Source organism: Crocuta crocuta, unplaced genomic scaffold (genome assembly GCF_008692635.1).
Source record: "Crocuta crocuta isolate KB4526 unplaced genomic scaffold, BGI_CrCroc_1.0 scaffold9, whole genome shotgun sequence".
NCBI lineage: Eukaryota > Metazoa > Chordata > Mammalia > Carnivora > Hyaenidae > Crocuta > Crocuta crocuta.
The window spans coordinates 4938944-4957793 of NW_027551567.1; the positions used below are offsets into that span (position 1 = coordinate 4938944).

Consider the following 18850-nt stretch of genomic DNA (forward strand, 5'->3'; position numbering starts at 1 on the left):
AGACCATCAAGTACCACTCTGAACAGCAACTGGATGTAGTTGAAAGAGTGCTGGACTTGAGGTCAGAAGACCTGGGTGCAGGTCTTAGATCTGTCACCTTTAGCTGTATGGCTTTGAACAAGTCAGCTCTTTTTGAGCTTCAGTTTCTTGTTTGCCAANAACCACCTGCTTTGCCTACCAAAGAAAGTTATAGGCATCAAATAAGATTATGTGCTTAAAATTCCTTTGAAATGATAAAGTTCTATGTAAACATAAGTTGTCTGGTGGATTAAAATGGATATAAAGGAGAAAAATTTCTATGGTTTAAAATTGTTAATAAAATTTTATTAAAATTTGCATATGTAAACTAAAGATGATCGACTTTCCCCTCAAAGGGCTCGTTTTCAGTTTTTCCTGTTTATTCAGTGACTTGCTGATCCTGAGTGATGATGTCAGTGTCTTCATTTACAAGTCTCCATGCTCAGTTTCTAGGGGCCAGCAAAGATGGTCTGTGCCATCACCAAGCCAGTTCCTAAAATGCAGACTTCAATCTCACTTGAAAAAAACAATGCAGTTGCACACATTACTGGCAAGAGGAATTTTTGGCTACTGGTATAAAAGAATGATCACTGCCAAAAAGGAAAGAAATATTAGAGAAAAGCTTCCACGACAATGACTTCCTGCAGAAAACTTGATCCGACCTTCAACTGCTGGATAAATTACTTTCATTTTTAAGATATATCCAGAAACCACGTTGATATCTTGGTCACCTAGAAAAAGATACACATTATTTTAATTACAGAATAAGTAATTACCAATTAAGAGTAGAAGGTGGGAAAACCGATGTATTTCTCTAAAGTCCTTTGTAATTATGAGAGGGAAGATACTAGTTTCATAACCGAGGATAAAATGTTACAAAAGAAGAGTGGTGATTACAGGTGCAAAGAATTTGATTGCTGTTTCATGTTCCAGATGTGAAACGGTGCCTGCCCACTGTTGACTACTAGATAACTGGAGGGGATAGAGCCATCTCAGCTGTGAGATGACTCAAGAAAGGTTGTTGACCTTTAGTATTGCTTTTGAACCACTCCAAAACAAGAGTGTTAGGGAACTGGTTGGCAACAATTAGTTGAGACATAAAAGTGGCTTCCTTCTGCTTGCCTGGTCAGAAATCATTCTTGTATATTTGACAGGGAGACAATGGAGACCATTTCCAAAAGAGAGGAGACCTGATAAAGAAATACAGATTGTCTATAACTACAACAAACCCATAGGGACCTGACAAAATTTTGTTGTAAAAATACCACTGAACAGATCATATATCTGAGAAGCAGTTAATACCCAAAATATATAAAGAACTCCTAGAACTCAAAAGCAAAACAAAAATAAAACACAAATCTGATTTAAAAAAATTGGCAAAGGATGTGAATAGACTTTTTTCCAATGAAGACCTACAGATGGCCAACGGATACATGAAGAGATACTGAACATCACTAATCATCTGGGAAATGCAAATCAAAACCACAGGGATTTCCCTTCTCTGTTTAGACTGGCTATTATCAAAAAGACTAGAAATAACAAATGTTGGCAAGATGTGGAAAAAGGGAGCCCTTGTGCATTACTGGTCAGAATGTAAATTGATGTAATCATGATGGGAAACAGTATGGAGGTTCCTCAAAAAATCAAAAATAGAACTACTCTATGATCCAGCAATTCCACTTCTGAGTACTTGAAGAAAACACACTAATTCAAAAAGAAACGTGTACCCCCATGTTCACTGCAGCATTATTTATAATAGCCAAAATAGGGAAAATACCTAAGTGTCCATGAGTGGATGAATGGATAAAGAAAATGTGGTGTGTGTGCGCGCGCGCACAGACACACACAATGGAATACTATTCAGCCATAAACAATGAAATCTTGCCTTTTGTGATAACATGGATGGACCTTGAGAGCATTGTGCTAAATGAAATCTATCAGAGAAACACAAATACCATCTCCTTTCACTCATATGTGGAATTAAACAACAGCAACGAAACCAAGCTTGCATGTAGAGAGAATAGATGGGCAGTTGCCAGAGGTGGGGGTAGGAGGGGGTGGACAAAATGGATTAAGGAGGTTACAAATCTAGACTTCCAGTCACAAATAAGTCCTACGGATGTAACGTGCTGGATGATGACTGGAGTCCATACTGTATTGCATATCTGAAAGTTGCTACAAGAGCAGATTTTAAAAGTCCCCATCACAAGAAAAAAAATTTTGTGACTATAATGTTAACGACACATTGTGATGATGATTTTGCAATACATACATATATTGAACCATGTACACCTGTAATTAGTAGAATGTGCTATATGTCAATTACACCTCAATAAAAAAATACATCACTAATATTAAAAAAAAAAAAANTATATTGAACCATGTACACCTGAAATTAGTAGAATGTGCTATATGTCAATTACACCTCAATAAAAAAAAATACATCACTAATATTAAAAAAAAAAAACACCTCCGGGCAGTGGTTCTCATCTCTGCATTAGAATCACCGGAAGACTCTTTCCCTCAACACAATTATATTGGAATCTCTTAAAAGTTGGGGCCAAAGTATTGGTATTTAAAGTGGTCCCCAACTAAGTCTGCCCTCAGGACCAAGGCTTCCTCAGCCTTCTATGTGAGCTCCTCTCCAAAACTTAAATCAGTCTGGGCTTAATCAGTTGGCACAGCCCCCAGCCTCTGTCTCAAGTGGGACTCAAGAGGATACTTCTGTAAGCCTGCACTTCCATTGTCTCTCATTGGATGGACAGAAGTAGCTAGCATCTTTCCTAGCAGGAAGGGCTGCCTCTTTTGCCCTGGCTCTGCTCTCCACTCTCCTTGAAACAAGAGGCTAAAACAGCAGGCCCACCACAGGAAAGCTGAGGAGGAACTAGTAGAGCTGCCTTCTGGAAATGCAGAGAAGCTGTGCACGTGCTTTGTAAGTACACTGTCTTCTGCCCTAGAGAAGAGGAAAGGTTAGTATATTCTATCAGTGGATTTCATGCATGTGGTGGTGGTGGTGGGGACAGGGGTGGTTGTTTTTTTAATGACCCTGTGCTGGTCGCATCCTCTGGGCCTCTGTGGGACTCAAATCTACCATCAGCGGACTTCCACATGAAGTGGTTCGTAGAACTGATTTTTAAAAGTGAGGTTGGGGTATAATGACCCTAAATGCTGCCAAAAATATTGACTTAGGTCAAGTGTGGTTGTTCCTTTCATTTGCTCCATCAACCCAATGTGCTGAAAAGGGAGAGGGGAGCACATCCCATCTACTTATCTGACCTATTTACACTAAAAGCTTCAAGAAAGTTTATAGGGTTTTCCAGATCCAATCTAAAGTTGTAGAGATTAGGTTTTTTGTTAAGTGCAAAAGTCACTGATATTTCCCAATTTAAGTAGCTGTTTATATATACTTAAAAGAGTTTTAAAACATTTTAGGCTTGGATGGGTGGCTCTGTGTGCTAAGGAGGGGCAGGGCTATTTTCCAACAAAGAAAGCAGGAGGGAGTCAGCAACACAGGGGCACGACCTGGTTTCTGGCTCTGTAGTCCTAGCATCCTGCATAGCTCCCCTCTTTGGACCAGTTTTGTTGTTCTCGAGTACTTCATTGTAGGGAGAGGAAGAGATACTTGTGCTTACCAGAGTCATGTCTTAATGCTTCATCTTTTATCATCTGGAATCCGTCTCCACCATTGGCGAGGAAGCTTGGGAGGATAACCTTATATATCTCATCCATTCTGAGAGGCTCATAACTGGGCACTCGACACTGGGTGCAAAGAACATCTAATTTGACCACTCTGTCCCCAGGTTTTCGGGAAAGATCATACACCACATGAATTCCTAGAAAAGAAATGAGTCTGTATGCTTCCACTGGATCCAGAGGGAAATTTCTGTTTTCTAACAAAGAGATATGGCCAAAATCTGGAGTTGGGGCACTGGGCTTGGTTTTCACTGAGTTTGAGCCTGAGGGAAATTTCAGCAAGAGAGTTGAAGTGCATTTGGTTAGACTGCATTTGCATTTGGTTAGATTGCGTTTGCATTTCTTGGTTAGGTTTATCCTTGAGTCCTCAGAGGTCTGAGAACCACTGGGAAGAAAACTGGCTCTGGCTCAGAATGGGGAAGGGGTAATGGTGCAGGGAGAAACCACATCTTTTTAAAAAAAATTTTTTTTAATGTTTTATTTATTTCTAGGAGAGAGAGAGAGAGAGAGACAGCGTGAGCAGGGGAGGGTCAGAGGGAGAGGGAGTGACAGACTCTGAAACAGGCTCCAGGCTCTGAGCTGGCAGTCAGCACAGAGCCCGACACGGGGCTCGAACCCACAAACCGTGAGATCATGACCTAAGCGAAGTCAGATGCCCAACCGACTAAGCCACCCAGGCGCCCCAGAAACCACATCTTTTTAATATCCTAAATGAATTGGTCAGCAAATTGGTTCAATGGCTTTGGAAAATGAGAAACAGATGAGAGGTGCAGAACATTTGTTCTAATTTTGAAGACAACGAAATGATGATAATTTGGGGTTGGATGACTTCACAAAACATGTAACTACCCAGCATTGTGACAGAGCACCAAAACCCTGCTGTCCCCCCAACTCTCTCCTGGAAAAATGCAGAATGTTTGGGTTACCCCAAGGCAGCAGGCTGGGGCTCCGCCACCATCTGCAGCTCCCCCCTCAATCCAAGAGTTGGGGGTTCTGTAGAAGGAGGACTTGATAAAGTAATCACACCAACAAGTGAGGCCCATCATCCACAGTATCAAAAAGGGGGGGAGCAAAATATGGTGTCAGAGTCAAAGTTATTAATTTAATGATTGATTCATTGGACTATGGAAATCATTATTGACAAAAGTGTTTCAGAAGTCCTTGGCAATTTGGGAAGCATTTATTTTCATTCAGTTTTCACGCTGATCCAGGAGATGAGCAGGGCAGATTTTCTCAAAACATTCAGAGAGGTTGAAGACCTGTCTCAGGTCACAGTGGAACTAGCACGAGGGGTTCCAATGGGTCTTGTAGCTGGCCGCCACTCCCAAAAATCATCCTTGCTAATACTGACTGGACATTGAATTCCTTTGCACCTCGGCATGGTACCAGGCAATTACGAATAGAACAGTGAAAGATGGTTTTGGTTTTGTTTTCTAACAAAGAATACTGAGTGTTTAAACAACTAAGATTTTAATAGAAACTAGACCTCAAGGCAGCTGACCTGCTTAGAATCTGGAGGGCCAGCTCCTATAGTGGGTCTTTCTGACATCCAAATCAGACGTTGAAAATACTGCTCATTGCCAGGGCACTGGGGTTTTGACCCTGACCTAATCTCAGTGGTCTGGTACCCACGACCATTGAGAGACTATGCACTTGTGTTGGGTGGGGGGAAAACCTAAACAAATCTGGCAATGGAAGTCCCGGTGAGTGGGGACCTAAGCCAACCATCAGGAAAAACCCACCTCACTTCAAAGGGTGACTTACCGCCCACCTGTAGGAATTCTCCAGTAGACTGGCCGTAGCGGTACACACTGTGCTCAAAGGCCTTCTTCAGGGTGGAGCCTTTTAATTGGACCAGGTCAAAGGTTCCTCCGAAGGGCAATACAGCAGCCAGGTTCTCCCAGGTAATTGTGCCTGAGGGTAGTTGTAGATGAGACAGGAAGGAAACGAGCTTGAGGATAAGCTTACCCCAAGACCAGCTTCCTTTAGGGTTGGTGGAGATGAGGGAGAGAAGAGGCTATGGGAAGGCTATTAGGACAGCATCAGCTGTGTGAGTGGTCCTGACATTCAGGGAAGGAATGGATTCAAGAGGCTTCTGGCCATGTTCTCTACCACTGGGCAAGATGGTAGGTGCTCATAAATGGCTGTGGCTCCAAAGTCACCAGTGCTCTGCCCTGGATCTCTGGCTTATGGCTGGATCTTCACTGGGTGTTAAGCATTGCTCAGTTCCTCCAGACAGGCAGTGTCTCCCTGCCACCTGTCCCTGTTTGACAGTGAGATGAGCTTGGGGCTTTACACTGAGACTACCTGGTTAAACAGCATATCAGGGAAGACTGCAAGAGTGTCTTGAATATCTGACTAGTTGGTTTGTTTTACCATCCAAGATCCAGGATATTTGTAAATGCACTAAAAGAATTTAATCCAGCAGGGTGTTTTTTTCCAGCACAAAACATGGGCAATTTGTCCCTTTCTCTTTTCAGGTATCAAGGAGGAGGCTGTTGGTAATCAGCAATAATTAGTATTTGGTTTTGTGTGTCAGAAGTTTAGATCAAGATTGGGTTCCATTCACCCTAGCTCCCCACTCTGTGTGAATACATATGAGAATACACAAGCATGTGTGCCCTTCTGCTTAGGCACTGACTTGAGTAGCAGCTAACTGAAACTGAAGAGACAGACACTGTGGTACGTGGCTGACAGGAGAGATGAGCTGAGGCCACCCAGAGGCATGGTCAGAGAGAGACACCGAGCTGACACCCCAAGCCTGGGAAGCATACCGTTATTCCGCTCGTCAATGGGTGACCGAATGCCACCTCCATTTAGAATGCACATGGACACATGGTTCCAGGACACCCCATCCGAGTGTCTAATGTTGTTGTTAATCTGCAATGGTAGCATGAATTTACATTAGTTATTCTAGACCTTCTTCCTTAGGATCAGTTTTAGGGATATAGTTAGCTCTACCGTGGAAATAAAGCTGCTTCATCCTTGCTCCTGTGTTCCCAGAGATTTTCTCAAGTATAAGCAGTCAGAACTAGTTTTATGCTCTGAGAAGCAAAAATAAGAAACAGTGACCAATCCCATGTCAGACTCTTAGAAGCAAGTAGCCCTGAACCCCCTTTCCTAAGACTCTTCTACTCTCAGGCTAGTGGGCGTTAGCAAAACTGGCTCTTGTGTCAGACAGGGTCTCCATGCAAACTGGCCCACCATGCCTCTCCTCCCCCTCTATCCCCTCCAGGCTCCACACTTGCTCCTGAAGGCGCAACCTGAAAACCTTCCACTCCAGACCTCAGGCCAACAAGATAGATTCCTGGCCTCTGTGTCAAATTCCCAAGTTGGCAATTTCGGAGGCACAAAGATGGCCTCCTGAAATGGGAGAATCCGTTTCCTTCTTTTCTTTTACAAAATATGTATTTAGTTACAAGAAATAAAATGAATATATTCTCATTTGACAAAAAAATGGTGCAAAAGCATAAGTTTTCTTAACACTTGCCTCTGCCTCTTAAAAGAGAGGTAAACACTGCTAACGGCTTGTTTCCTTTCAGACCTTTCTCTAAACATTCCTTCCCATACTGGCTACTCTTTAACTACTTGTTTTTTCCCCCCAAAATAGAATTATTCTTTAATATTATGATTTTTTAAAATATAATTTATGGTCAAATTGTCTAACATATAGTATGTAAAGTGTGGTTCACACTTGGTTTTTGGGGTAGATTCCCGTAGTTCAATGTTTATATAAAACACCCAGTGCTCATCTCAACAAGTGCCCTCCTCAATGTCCATCACCCATTTTCCTCTCTCTCCCACCCTCCCATCAACCCTCAGATTGTTCTCTGTATTTAAGAGTCTCTTATGGTGTGCCTTCCTCCCTCCCTGTTTGTAACTTTTTTTCCCCCCTTTCTCTTCCCCCATGGTCTTCTATTAAGTTTCTCAAGATCCACATATGAGTGAAAACATATGATATCTGTCCCTCTCTGACTTATTTCACTCAGCATAATACCTTTCAGTTCCATGCAATTTGCTGCAAATGGCATGATTTCATTCTTTCTCATTGCCGATAGTATTCCACTGTATATATAAACCACATTTTCTTTATCCATTCATCAGTTGATGGATATTTAGGTTCTTTTCATAATTTGGGTGTTGTTGAAAGCATGGCTATAAACATTGGAGTACATGTGCCCCTATAAATCAGCACTCCTGGATCCTTTGGATAAATTCTTAGCAGGGTCATAGGGTAGTTCTATTTTTAATTTTTTGAGGAACCTCCACACTGTTTTCCAGAGTGGCTGCACCAGTTTGCATTCTCATCAATAGTGCAAGAGGGTTCCGTTTTCTCCATATCCTTGCCAGCATCTGTTGTTTCCCAAGTTGTTAATAGCCACTCTGACCGGTATGAGGTGGTATCTCAGTGTGTTTTGATTTGTATTTCCCTGAGGATGAGTGACATTGAACATCTTTTCATGTGTCTGTTGTCCATCTGGTTGTCTTCTTTGGAAAAGTGTCTTTTCATGTCTTCTGCCCATTTCTTCACTGGATTGTTTTCTGGGTGTGGAGTTTGGTAAGTTCTTTATAGATTTTGGATACCAGCCATGTATCCGATATGTCACTTGCACATATCTTTTCCCAGTCCGTCAGTTGCCTTTTAGTTTTGTTGATTATTTCCTTTGCAGTGCTGAAGCTTTTTATCTTAATGAGGTCCCAATAGTTCATTTTTGCTTTTAATTCCCTTGCCTCTGGAGATGTGTCGAGCAAGAAATTGCTGTGGCTGAGGTCAAAGAGATTGTTGCCTGCTTTCTCCTCTATGGTTTTGATGGTTTCCTGTCTCACATTTAGGTCTTTCATCCATTTTGTGTTTATTTTTGTGTATGGTGTAAGAAAGTGGTCTAGTTTCATTCTTCTACATGTTGTTGCCCAGTTTTCCCAGCACCATTTGCTAAAGAGACCATCTGTTTTCTAGTGGATACTCTTCCCTGCTTTGTCAGATTAGTTTTCCATACATTTGTGGGTCCAATTCTGGGTCCTCTATTCTATTCCATTGGTCAATGTGTCTCTTTTGGTGCCAATACCATACTGTTTTGATGCTTACAGCTTTGTAGTAGAAGCTAAAGTCTGGGATTGTGATGCCTCCCATTTTGGTTTTCTTCTCCAATATTACCTTGGCTATTCGGAGTCTTTTGTGGTTCCATACAAATTTTAAGATTGTTTGTTCCAGCTTTGAGAAGAATGCTGGTGTAATTTTGATTGGGATTGCAATGAATGTGTAGATTACTTTGGGTAGTATTGACATTTTAACAATATTTATTATTCCAATCCATGAGCATGGAATGTTTTTCCATTTCTTTGTGTCTTCTTCAATTTCCTTCATAAGTTTTCAACATACAGATCTTTTATATCTTTGGTTAGGTTTATTCCTAGGTATTTTACAGTTCTTGGTGCAATTATGAATGGGTAAGTTCCCTTATTTCTCTTTCTGTTGCTTCATTATTAGTGTATAGAAATGCAACCAATTTCTGTACATTGATTTTGTACCCTGCGACTTTGCTGAATTCATGTATCAGTTCTAGCAGTCTTTTGGTGGAGTCTTTTGGGTTTTCCATGTAGACTATAACGTCATCTGCAAAAAGCGTCTAGCTACTTCTTTTGTGTGACTGCATAATGCTGAAGAGCCAGCACTGGTCTCACCTTGGCAAGTGTGAACACTGTCATTTACTTGGCAGTCAGTTACTGAGAGTATATATGTCACGCTCCAGGCTCCAGGTATCAGGCACGGTGCCAAGCACAGACAAAGAATCAGCCCCCTGGGTCCAGGCTTTGGTGAGAGGGCTAAGTCTTGCCTGGGGACTTGCCTGGGACCCTGGTTAGGCATGGGCCCCAAGGGGCTCTCAACGGCCAGTCTGCCTTGCCGACAGGTAGACAGTGGGGTGTGTTCTTGGGCGATCCGTTCAGCCATGGGACTTATTGTAACTCCATGTCATCATTCTCTGCTTGTGAAGGAGGCTTCCAGTCACACAAGGCCTTGTCCTCTGTATTCAAGGGGGCAGATCAGTGAGACACACTGGCCAATTTAGGCCCAAACAAATGTGTTTTATGTACTATGTCTGTATCTTCAGAGTAGTGAAGTTTCATGTATTCAGATCATCTTACAAAAGGAAAGCAATATCCAAAATTCAAACATCCAATGTGAATACCTATCAATAAAGCTTTCAGTTCTTGTAAAGCAATAAAGTGATGGTCAACTAGTCTAGTTCAGGCCCCTTCCCAAGGTATTCAGTATGAATCCACCCCAAGCTTTTGTTTGGGCGTCAATTTTTAAAGACCTTCATTTTGTAACAGGCTGTCCCTCCTTGCGTCCGTCCTCCCTCCCCTCTCCCTTTAGGCACAGGCCCTGCACGCCTGGGGACCACTCACCATGGCATCACAAATCAGGTTGCCCATGTTGCATTCCTTAAAGCGGCATGACTGAGTGGAGCCATCCAGATAGACAACTGTTTTCCCTAATTCCTGAGTAGAATAATTATCTAATTTTATCCTCCATTTGTTAATGTCTGCTTTTATGTTTGGATCTAGAAAAAAGCAAAACAAAAGAAAACAGGAAAAAAAAAAAAACCCATCAGCTTGCTGTTAAGGCAGGTCTCACCCTGGCCTAAATTTTGGAGAAGGAATCAAAGATCATTTAACTTACCTGTTGTGACTGTACATTTCTTTAGCCTATTTGTCTACACTTTAGTTTTGGCTGTACAATTTCCTCAGAAAAATTATGTTCCTTGGTAATAAGACTAGGAATGGATCTGAATTTAAAGATGCACTGAGTATCCTAATATCAACTCATCACACCTGAAATGAGCACCTGTGGGACCCTCTGGGATTGCATTAATGATGGGGGGGAAGGGAAGAGTGAGGGTGATGAAAGGTGCCCAGGACAGGTCTATAGGGCATGCTGAGGTTCTGCTGTGTGGTACTGGCCTCTCCCTCTGGTTATTGAGATGGTCTGTGTTGTGACCACAGGCTCTGCAGGGCACCCTGCTGTCCATCTCTCCCTGGTACAATCTTGGTGAGCAGTAAAAGGCAAGTGAGAGAGGCCCAAGGCTGTGGTCACGTACACTACATGTAAACAGATGACATAAGATGTATTTTATTCTGAGTCCTAGACAAAAAAGTAAAAAAGACACTCCCTCATCTGATAAAGAAACAGAAACTCACTGAGACTGGGCAACTGCTGTGGGCACACTTGTTGGGAGCTGTTTCTGAACTCATAAGTGCAGAAAATCTCCTTGTGAGGTTAAGGTAAGTTGCACAGACTCTTACCATCAGATGGTGACTGATATCCACCCCCAACCAACTGTTTCTGCTTAAGTACCGACCCCCTACACATCTTGTTGATTGGTATTTGGAGTGACTTATTCTGGCCTTGATATGCTGATTGCACCTCGTGAAGGAACCTATTGTAGGAACTTCTTTTGTGATTATGGGAGCAAACATTGTATTTCCTGAAAAACCTGTTTTTCTTAATACTTCCCCTTAAGCAAACAGGCTATTGAGCCCTACTCACAAAGAACTAACTTTTACCTTTACTATGCTAATGCCACCTCTGGGTTTTTCCTCATACCTTCTGCATATCAATGTTCTGAAAGTTTTTACTGATAAAAGAATTTATCATTAAAATGCCACTTCTGTGCCTTCCCCCAAACACTAAATCATAAAATAAAGTTGAGTCTCAGACAGTGCGGAGAGGCCTGGCTGGTGACCAGAAAGAATCTCATGCCTCTCTCATCCCTCCCTCGCCAACACTGTCCATCCTTCAGGGATCCCTGGACCTGGCTGGAGTGGGACTCTGGCACACGCTGCCAGTGGTGGGGCTTTGAACCCCTTTGCTTCTTTGAGCAGCTCTCCTCTGGACAGGAGCTGAGTGGCTTTCCCATGCCTGGACAAAGCTTGAAAAGACACAAGAAGCAGTGACACGGTATCTCATGCTGAGAGGAACTGGGGGAGCAAATAGGATTTGGGGCATTTGAGTGTGTTTTCAATCTTCTTATCCATGAAGAGGGCAAACTTAAGGGATAATTCAATTCTTTAAAGGTATTACAGTCTTGCCCTGAAATAATAACAAGAACAAAGTCAAGCCATCATTCACCCACCTTCCACAATGCTGCTGTTGAGAAGAATAGGATTTCCATGCGAAGCGATGACATTTCCTTTTTCATCAAACTCAACCTTCAAATAGCCCAAGTATTTGCCAAACGCATAGGCCTGGACCACAGGAACCTTCCGCCCATCATCAGATGTGACTATGAATGGGTACTTTCCAGCCGGCACCTCTTTGGAAGGTGGAGTGCCTAAAATGGAAGAGCCAAAGCTGATCAAGTCAGTCCTTGTACACAGCTGGCTGTAGGCCAGCGGGCCACTGGCCAGATGACAGGGAATTCTGAACTGATGATGTGCTAGCTGCTGCCCTACACAGCTGGTCTTTCAGAGCTGCACTCAGGCATCTGCCCCTGTTTCTGAAGGCCCTTTTGGCACATGAATCCCTCCATTTCAACCAGGAAGTGTTTGGTAAGCTCTTCCCACGTCCGTGGTCCCATGCCTGGTGCAGTGGGGGACACAAAAACGCGGTGCTGCCAAGATCATCCTACTTTTATCCTGACCCAGGCTCAATTCTCAATAGCCGAGTAGAATACCCAAGCCACTTCACTTCCCTATATTTCAGTTTCCTCACCTGTAAAATGGGCGAAATAACAATTCCTATTTCACAGGGCTGTCTAAACTTCCTCGCACAGTGCCTGGCACACAGATAATAAATGTATATTCCTTTCCCCTACGAGGTGACAACAATCTCTAGAAACCCTCGACGATAATCTAGAGCTTAGGATCCTTAGTGGAACATGAGCAGAAATGACAGAGCCTGTCCTCAGGTTTTGCTGCTAAAATCTGAGCTCCTTTAGGTACTTTTCAGAGGAGTCATGTTCACCCTGCCAGTCAAACCAGCATGCACACTACTCACCCAGCCAACATGGGTCGAGTTCTGCTGACTTCTGTCTCAAAGGGGTCCCCTGGGGACAGCCTGGGAGACAACCCATCACTCAGAGCCTGAGGGGCTCCCCCCACTGCTGTCTCCTGGACAGATACCCTTGACTCATTACTGTTTCTACCCACTCCCAAAACACCCTGACCAATCCTTCCTATTAGAGGTTTACAGAGGGCCCAGGAAACTTCAGCATGTGTTGGTTACTTGCATGGACAAGTTAGGAGAGCTGGCCCAGAGCCAGGCCCTGGGCTAGATCTCATTTAATTTTCTAAGCATTCCATGAGGCAGGTTCTATTACCATCTCCACATTACAGATGAGAACGTTTATTGTCATAGGCAATGTGCCCAAAGTCACACTGGTGCGTGTGTTATACGCAGTATGGGCTGGTATGTGAGGGAGAGCAGACTGAAAGCAGGGCTGTGAGGCACTGGAGCAGATTCTGTTCTCTCTACTGCCCCACACAGCCTATGCTTGCTCATCTCATAATGCCTGCAAGAGCCAGTTGCCAAAGGCCACTCGCTAAACCAAGTGCTGCACCTTTGCACCCCGAGCTGTATCTGGGCTTCTCCTTTAACCTAAGCTGGGGTATATGTTATGAAAACCCCACTCCTCCTCTGCTCCTATAGAGCAGCCCCTGTTCCAGCTCAATACCAGAGAGCAGAAGTGCAGCAAACACCAGCACCTCAGAAGTAGGAAGTAGCTGTTGCCCACCTTAATTCCCCATTTTCTTGCTCCCTCTGGGAAAAAAAGAAAAAAGGCAAAAGTTTTGAAACTTTACTCTTACAAAAGCACCTGACTAGAGGCCCTGTGCAGGACTTGTCCATCTCCATCTGCGGTGTACAGCCCCATGGATGACTGGCTGGTGTTGGCTCTAACAGGTACAGATGATCTCATGCATTGCAGAGTAGCCGGGAAGGCTAACCCTGTCGTCATCCTCATTCTGCTCTGTTCTGGTTCCTATCTGGGCAAGCCCAGAGCCTGGAGCTGGGCGGGTGTGGTAGCCCCCTCTCACCGTCTCACCTGGGGAAGGTTAGGGACAGTAGTTCCTCCTCTGAGCCCAGAGATGCAACTGTGATTGGGAGGTGCAGTTCCTAACATGTCCACGAGATGGCGGAGAACACCTCGTCCAGGAGGAAAGGGCACTACATCAGTTTCAGAAAGGACTCTGGCAGTTTCCTGGAAACCCCAGAAAAGGGCAAGCCTGACTTTTTTTTTTTTTTTAGCCTTTCTTATTCTGCCTCACAAAGACATAATCAGACAAAATGAGTGTAACGGGATTTTGGGATTTCGAGGATCCAGTCAAATGCCTCATCAAATAGGAGCTACTAACCACAGCTCCAGTCTGACAGGGGACATTCTCCGGTTCTGAAAGGCCTTGATGTTATTTTTGTTAGAACATAAGACATGTCATCTGCTTCTTGAATGGATCAAGAAGATGTGGTTTATCTATACCATGGAATACTACATGGCAATGAGAAACAATGAAATCTGGCCATGTGTAGCAACATGGATGGACCTTGAGGGTGTTATGCTGAGCGAAATAAGTCAGGCAGAGAAGGACAAATATCATATGTTTGCACGTATAGGAGGATTAGGAGGAACTTGACGGAGGAACAAGGGGGAGAAGAAGGGCGGAAATGGTGGGGGAAAGGGAGAGAAGCAAACCATGAGAGACTCTTGAATGCTGACAAAAACTGAGGACTGATGGATGTGGGGGGAGGGGGGGATGGGCGTGGAGGAGGACACTTGTGGGGATGAGCACTGAGTGTTATGTGGAAACTAATTTGACAATAAACTATTAAAAAAAAAAAAAAAGACATGTCATCTGCTTCTTAAAGGGACTTAATCGGGAACAAGAAGGATGCTTCCCGGTGGTTGAGGAAATAGCTGGTCCAGTTTGGCTAGTCTCTGCCTCCTCCACAGCCGAGTGCTCTCTGCTTCCCTAACTTGCCAACCCCAGAAAACCACTGGCAGAGAAGGCCATCCAGGGCTTCACATTTTCCATACCATTCTATTCAGCCAAAGATGCTCATGCCCAAAATATTATTTGCACACAGAGCCACATAACTGTCTTTAGAAACCCAATTTGTCATCTTGGCAGGAGAGAAATTATTCATCAGAACTCCATTCCAGCCATCTAGCAAGTAAATTATCTGGGAACCAAACATGAAGAAGCCAAGGAATTGTGGGCTGACCTATTTAGAGTTGGTAAGTGGGGCATTTCCTAACTGTGTGAATGTCTGACAGAACCCACTGGATCTCTGTCCTGGGGGCCCTGGCCACAGCAGCTCCTCAGGAATGTGACAGTTTCAAGTAGAGGCCTGGGCAACTGCCCTGCCAGTAGGCAGAAGGGGCCAAGATGGTGGATCATGTGACAGAGGTGCTAGGGAGCAGGCCTGTGACATGGTTTTCAGTTGGCTAAATATAGAATGTTTCAAGGCAGTCCTTGCTACAATTTTATTGTGCATGAGGACCAGTTTAAGAACTTTCATGCTTCCTATGTGGTACATATATGCAACACAATATTAGCCATAAAAAAAGGATGAGATCTTGCCATTTGCAGCAACATGGAAGGATCTAGAGGGTATTGTGCTAAGCGAAATAAGTCAGACTGAGAAATACCACATGATTTCACTCATATGTGAAATCTAGAAAACAAAACAAATAAATTAACAAACAAAAAGCAAAATCGGACCTATAGAGAAAAAAACTGATGGTTGCCAGTGGGGAGGAGAGGAGGGGTTGGTCAAAACAGATGAAGGGGAGTGGGAGATACAGACTTCTGGTTATGACATGGATAAGTCACAGGAATAAAAGACACAGCATAAGGAATATAATCAATGACATCATAATAGCCCCGTCAGGTGGCAGAGGGTAGCTACAAATTGTGGTGGGCATAGCATAATGTATAGAGATGCTGAATCACTATGCTGTGCACTGAAACTAACGTAATATTATGTGTTAAGCAGACTAAAAAAGAAAAACTTCCATACTTCCCATAAAAGGACTGGATAAAAGTAATTAGTAATTAGCATATTTCACATCATTGCTTCTAATGGACTTGAGTCTCTTTTCTAACTTACTTGGAAGTGCTCAGTCTGTCTACTTCTCTACATCTCCTCAGGCAAGCCACACTCCTGGTCACCATTATCTTGTGCCTGGGTTATCGCAACGGCCTCCTAACTGGTCTGTATACTTCTTCTTTGCCTCTTTCTAATCCAATCTCCACACAGCAGCTTGAGTGAGGTTTCTAAAACATAAATAAGATCATGTACTCCCAGGTTTAAGATATCTCCTACTGTCGTAGGAAAAACAGGACGATTTTTGACAAGAATATCAAAACCTACATGACGTGGCCCTTTTTTGCCTTGCCAGCTTCATCTAGACCGTCCGCCCTGTGCGTCAGCAATCTTAGCTTCTCTCACTCTCAGGCCACTCCTGCCTCCAAAGTGGGACTGTGGAGTGCCACCCAGAGCCAGAGGCTTACGTGTGCATTTGTGACATCATTTTGCTTCAGTTTAGTCTTCTGTAAAATGGGGAAAATAACAATACCAGCCTCCAGGCTTGCTGGGTGGATAACAGAAGTTAATGCAGCCAGGGAAGCCGATGCAGGTAAATGTTCAACAAAGATGAGAGATCATTATTTACCAACTTAGCTCCTGGATGTCTTTCTGATCTCAGCCCAAACATCAGCTTTTCAGGAGAACACTGTGTGATGATCCACCAGTGCTGGTCACATCTGGAACTTCTCCCTTTGCAGCACACTTTGTAATTGTATATGATAGGACTGATTTGCTTGCATACTTAAAAAAAATCTGATCAGGGTCGATATCCCTTATAAGACAAGTTCCAGGAGAGCAGGGGCTGCTGTGTCTCCTAGGTTTGCCCAGCACATGGCAGGCACTCAATAAATGTTTGCTAAATGACTAAGCTTAAGTAGGTCAGCCAACGCTTTCCCATGGATTAGACACGACTTCTATGCTTTCCCTGTAGTGACACCCATATGCCAAGGGGGGCAGGGTCTGAGTACCTACCCCTTCTTCCAACTCCCCTCAATTCAATTTTCTCAACTAATGAGCTGAGTGGGGCTTGTAGAGCAGAACCAGGGCTGGGAGTCAAGACAATAGGTTTTGGTGCTGGCTCACTTTCAATGTGGTTTCATGACCTTGAGACAGACTTTCAGCTTAAATTGGGGGCCTAAATTTATTTCCTAAATTTGTAAAACAAGAGATTTGACTAGTGGTTTAAACCAAAAGTGGTTTAACTTTTTTTTTTTTTTTTTAAAGCAATGAGATCTTCCCCACGCAGGAAATCTTGGGCCCATGGGAGCCACAAAGCAGACAGCTCCTAGTGCAGGCTGAGAGGCATGCTGGGCGAGTCCAGCTTCAGGCTCCCGGCCATGGGTGCTCTTTAGGGCATGGTTTGGAGACTACTGGCTGACATGCCATTGGCACCCAGCCAGTCAGGCATGATGCTCTGTCCCCTGCCTCTGGTGTAGCTACACCAAGCAGCTTCAAGCATCTAAGACCAAGGGCTCTCTTCTGTTTTCCCAGCCAAGAGGTCTTTGGCAACCAGAGGGGTGAATCACAGTGTCCTCAGCTACCTCTGTCTCTGTATCCAGCCATGACACCATGACACACTAGCTGTCATGTTTCCTTAAGGGAACTCAGGGGGTCACATAATATTCTCCACATCTGGATGGTGCCCTCTGTTTTGCACATGCTTTGATTTACTGCTCAAATTCTCACTCTTGGACATTCAGTGATGACTGAGAGGTCTGAAAGAGATGATGAGTCATAGAGCAGTACCCAGAGTGGGCACAAAACCCTCATGAAATCCAGTCCAGGCTGTTGGCCTGTACCCAGTCCTGGCTGGTTGGAGCAAATAAGGGAGTCCTGTAGGGAAGGCATGATGTCACTATAAAGTCATTCACTCATTCAACAAACATTTACCAAGCTACAACAGGTGCCCAGTGTTCTGGATATCTACTGCCCTGTAGGGCCAGGCCCGATGTCTTTGCTTTATCTCCATGAGGTCGGGAGATACTGCTTGATGGAGACAGAGCAGGGGAAGGAGTGATGGCCCTGCTGGCTGCCATCTTCTTCTCTTAGGATCTATAGGATCTAGCCATCCCTATGGCCTTCTAGTCTTCCAGGTACCAGACTTCCCATTTACTATTTACATTATAGAACAGGGTTTTATATAACAAATTAAAAAGAAAATCATAACACTGTCTTATCACTATGGCCTGTTAAAATGCAGACTCCAAAGGAATGGGATGGGGAAAGAGAGACTGGTTCTCATCTAAACACGACCTTCTTGCATTTTCACTTACTCACAGTACAACTTTTGGGAATAATAACTATTTCTTGGTTTTAGTTCCTTTAGAGAAAACATGTGGGAATAGCTCTCTTTTCCTTGCAGCTTTCAGATTCTGTAAGCTTAGTCGGCCGCACCCCTTCGCTTCATTTCTGACGTGAAAGCGGTCAGGTAATCCTGGGGTCAGTTGTCAAATGCACAATGGCTGTACTCAAAAGAACCTGGAATGACGTTCAACATTGCAGGGGGAGGAGTTCATGCGCTTTTTTGGTCATGCCTCATTTAAAGCTTAGTTTTAAAAAATATGGGCTAGCTACAGTACAATGAAGTTAATTTGATAGGTGGTAACCAGCACTAAAAAAATTAAATAACAGAAAATACTAGGTGCAATACAGATGCTTTGTGAAATTTTCTTTAAGGGGTGTGTGTGTGTGCGTGCACGTGTGTGTGTATGTTGGGTTCTGTGCAAGGCAAGATGCAAAATTCCAAGGGATGTATTATTTTAACTCTATTTTTATTTACGAATCATATTTAACCTTAAGTTATGCTAGTTCCAAAAACAATTCAGAAGAGTTTTTTTTAAGGCTGTGCAAATTTATTTAAACAAGCAAATATGCTTCATCCCCTCCTGTGTCCTGGAATTACCTTCAAGTGTTAAGTTTATCCCTCAAACTGAAGAGTATCAAACTTGAATATTTTCATGAGAACAAGTTTAATCTGGCTAAGCAATCACAAAATGTGAAATAAATGACTAAGACTACAGCGGCAGATTTTTCAGAGCCTGTAATTATCTACTT

General features: G+C 43.5%; 1 protein-coding gene across 1 annotated transcript in view; it reads right to left on the bottom strand.

The window, feature by feature from the left end:
* Positions 1–302: 302 nt before the first annotated feature.
* Positions 303–18850, bottom strand: part of NT5E (5'-nucleotidase ecto) — a 48840-nt gene continuing 30292 nt past the window's right edge. Inside the window, exons 5-10 of the mRNA XM_077750346.1 lie at positions 11847–12044; positions 10120–10274; positions 6486–6591; positions 5476–5625; positions 3651–3851; positions 303–749 (exon numbers count right to left, since the gene is read on the bottom strand). Of these exons, the coding sequence (XP_077606472.1) occupies positions 586–749; positions 3651–3851; positions 5476–5625; positions 6486–6591; positions 10120–10274; positions 11847–12044 (974 nt within the window). The 3' untranslated portion in view covers positions 303–585. The remainder of the gene's footprint in view (positions 750–3650; positions 3852–5475; positions 5626–6485; positions 6592–10119; positions 10275–11846; positions 12045–18850) is intronic.